The sequence below is a fragment of the Neopelma chrysocephalum genome, unplaced genomic scaffold (assembly GCF_003984885.1).
Source record: "Neopelma chrysocephalum unplaced genomic scaffold, ASM398488v2 Primary Assembly neopelma1_225, whole genome shotgun sequence".
Taxonomy (NCBI): domain Eukaryota; kingdom Metazoa; phylum Chordata; class Aves; order Passeriformes; family Pipridae; genus Neopelma; species Neopelma chrysocephalum.
This window is the reverse complement of record NW_020897887.1, coordinates 151,429-154,131: the sequence shown is the minus strand read 5'-3', so window position 1 is coordinate 154,131 and position 2,703 is coordinate 151,429. Positions and strand designations below refer to the sequence as shown.

At 58.3% G+C, this 2,703-nt stretch overlaps 1 protein-coding gene across 1 annotated transcript in view; it reads left to right on the top strand.

The window, feature by feature from the left end:
* Positions 1–2,703, top strand: part of RIT1 (Ras like without CAAX 1) — a 4,950-nt gene that overhangs the window by 1,320 nt on the left and 927 nt on the right. Inside the window, exons 2-3 of the mRNA XM_027703318.1 lie at positions 415–488; positions 2,292–2,483. Coding sequence (XP_027559119.1) covers positions 415–488; positions 2,292–2,483 — 266 coding nt within the window. The remainder of the gene's footprint in view (positions 1–414; positions 489–2,291; positions 2,484–2,703) is intronic.

The window sequence follows — 2,703 nt, the reverse complement described above, 5'->3', positions numbered from 1 at the left end:
TTTTCACATATAGTATTTAATAATTATTTTCACATATAGTATTTAATTTATATTATTGATCTATATTATAATGTCTCCTAAGAAACCAGCGGTTGGTGGTGGCTCCTCCCTCGAGTCACAGACCTTTCCTGGCTTGGAGAAAAATAAAATGTGATAAATAGATAGATAAATAAATAGCTTAATAAAATGTTATTGCTCTGTGCTTCCCCTCAGGGTGGATTTTTGTTGGGAATGGGACACTAAAATCCCACAATTTTATCCCAGGGAATGTTAAATCCCAGCAGAAAGCAGCAGGTTTAACTCACCCTAAGCTCAGACTAAAGTGTTCTGGGGCTGTGGGGTGGTTTTGGTGTAACATTCTCTCTGTGAGCTGATGATTATTCCCAATTTCTCTCTGATCCTGGGAATGTTCAGAGGACGCCTATAAAATCCGGATCCGCATCGACGACGAACCTGCCAACCTGGACATCCTGGACACGGCGGGGCAGGTACGTGGGAATGACCTGGGGGGGATCCCAGGGGGGCTGCAAGGAGCAGGTGAGGGGACACAAATCCCTTTTTAGCCCAAAAATGGGTTTTTTTGGGCTCTGTTCCTGCCTCCAAGCCCGGCTTTGCCGGCAGTGCCTGGTGGGACTCCTGGTACATCCCACGCCAGGGGGGTTCCTGTCCCCTCTGTAACTATCCCAAATGGAGGGGGTGGGATTGTCCCTGTCCCTCTGGGCTGTCCTGGCCCTTCCCAGGGTGTCCTGGTCCCCTCTGGACTGTCCTGGCCCTTCCTGGGGTGTCCCAGTCCCTCCCGGGGTGTTCCAGTCCCTTCCCGGGGTGTTCCAGTCCCATCCCAGGGTGTCCTGGTCCCTCCTGCAATGTCCCAGTCCCTCCTAGGATGTCCTGGTCCCTCCTAGGGTGTTCCATTCCCTTCTGGAATGTCCCAGTCTCGTCTTGAGATGTCCCAGTCCCTTCCCAGGGTGTCCCAGTCCCGTCCCAAAGTGTCCCAGTCCCATCCCAGGGTGTCCTGGTCCCTCCTGGGATATCTCGGTCCCGTCCCGGGGTGTCCTGGTCCCTCCTGGAGTGTCCCGGCCCTTCCCAGGGTGTCCCAGTCCTGTCCCAGGGTGTCCTGGCCCTTCCCACGATGTCCTGATCCCTTCCCGGGGCGTCCTGGTCCCTTCTGGAATGTCCCAGTCCCCTCTTGAGATGTCCCAGTTCCTCCCAGGGTGTCTTGGCCCTTCCCAGGGTGTCCCAGTCCCATCCCAGGGTGTCCCAGTCCCTCCTGGGATGTCCCAGTTCCTCCCAGGGTGTCCTGGCCCTTCCCAGGGTGTCCCAGTTCCTCCTGAGGTGTCCCAGTCCTATCCCAGGGCTGTCCTGGCCCTTCCTGGGGTGTTTCGGTCCCTTCTGGCATGTCCCGGTCCCTCCAGGGGTGTCCTGGCCCTTCCCATGATGTCCTGGCCCTTCCTGGGGTATCCCAGTTCCTCTCAGGGTGTCCCGGCCCTTCCCAGGATGTCCCAGTCCCGTCCCACGGTGTTCTGGTACCTCCTGGGATGTCCCGGTTCCTCCCAGGGTGTCCCGGCCCTTCCCAGGATGTCCCAGTCCCTTCCCAGGGTGTCCCAGTCCCTCCTGGGATATCCCAATCCCGTCCCGGGATGTCCTGGTCCCTCCCAGGGTGTCCTGGTCCCTTCTGGAATGTCCCAGTCCCCTCTTGAGATGTCCCAGTTCCTCCCAGGGTGTCCTGACCCTTCCCACGATGTCCCAGTCCCTTCCCGGGGTGTCCCAGTCCCATCCCAGGATGTCCTGGTCCCTCCCGGAATGTCTCGGTCCTTCCTGGGATGTCCTGGTCCCTCCTGGGATGTCCCGGTTCCTCCCAGGGTGTCCCGGCCCTTCCTGGGGTGTCCCAGTCCCATCCCAGTGTGTCCTGGTCCCTCCTGTCCGTGACCGGGCTGGGAATGTCCATGACTGGGCTGGGAATGTCCATGACCAGGCCGGGAATGTCCATAACCAGGCCAGGAATGTCTATGACCGGGCTGGGAATGTCTGTGACTGGGTTGGGAATATCCATGACCAGGCTGGGAATGTCCATGACCGGGCTGGGAATGTACATGTACGTGACCAGGCTGGGAATGTCTGTGACTGGGCCAGGAATGTCCATGACCAGGCTGGGAATGTCCACGTCCATGACTGGGTTGGGAATGTCCGTGACTGGGTTGGGAATGTCCATGACCGGGGCGGGAAATCCCAGTTGCATCTCCACCTTTTCCGCGGGCACGGGGCTGACTGGGATTGGGATTCCCTGTTCCCAGGCGGAATTCACGGCCATGAGGGATCAGTACATGAGGGCCGGGGAGGGATTCATCATCTGCTACTCCATCACCGACCGGCGCAGCTTCCACGAGGTGCGCGAGTTCCGGCAGCTCATCTACCGCGTGCGCCGCACCGACGACACGCCCGCCGTGCTCGTGGGCAACAAATCCGACCTGGCACAGCTGCGACAGGTAAAGGGGCACCTGGGAACCCCCCCGGGCCAGGAAAAGTGTCCAGAGAGTCTGAGGGAAAGCAGAGCAGGTTTGTGGGGAAACCTTTGGAGAAGGGTGGGAACGACCCGCCCTGGAGCTGCCCAAAATGCCAGGTTAGGCTGGCACTTGGAGGTTCAGCTCCAGGAAAGGAATAATATCCTTTGGGAGAGTGTTGTTCCATGATTGTCCAGAGTCTGAG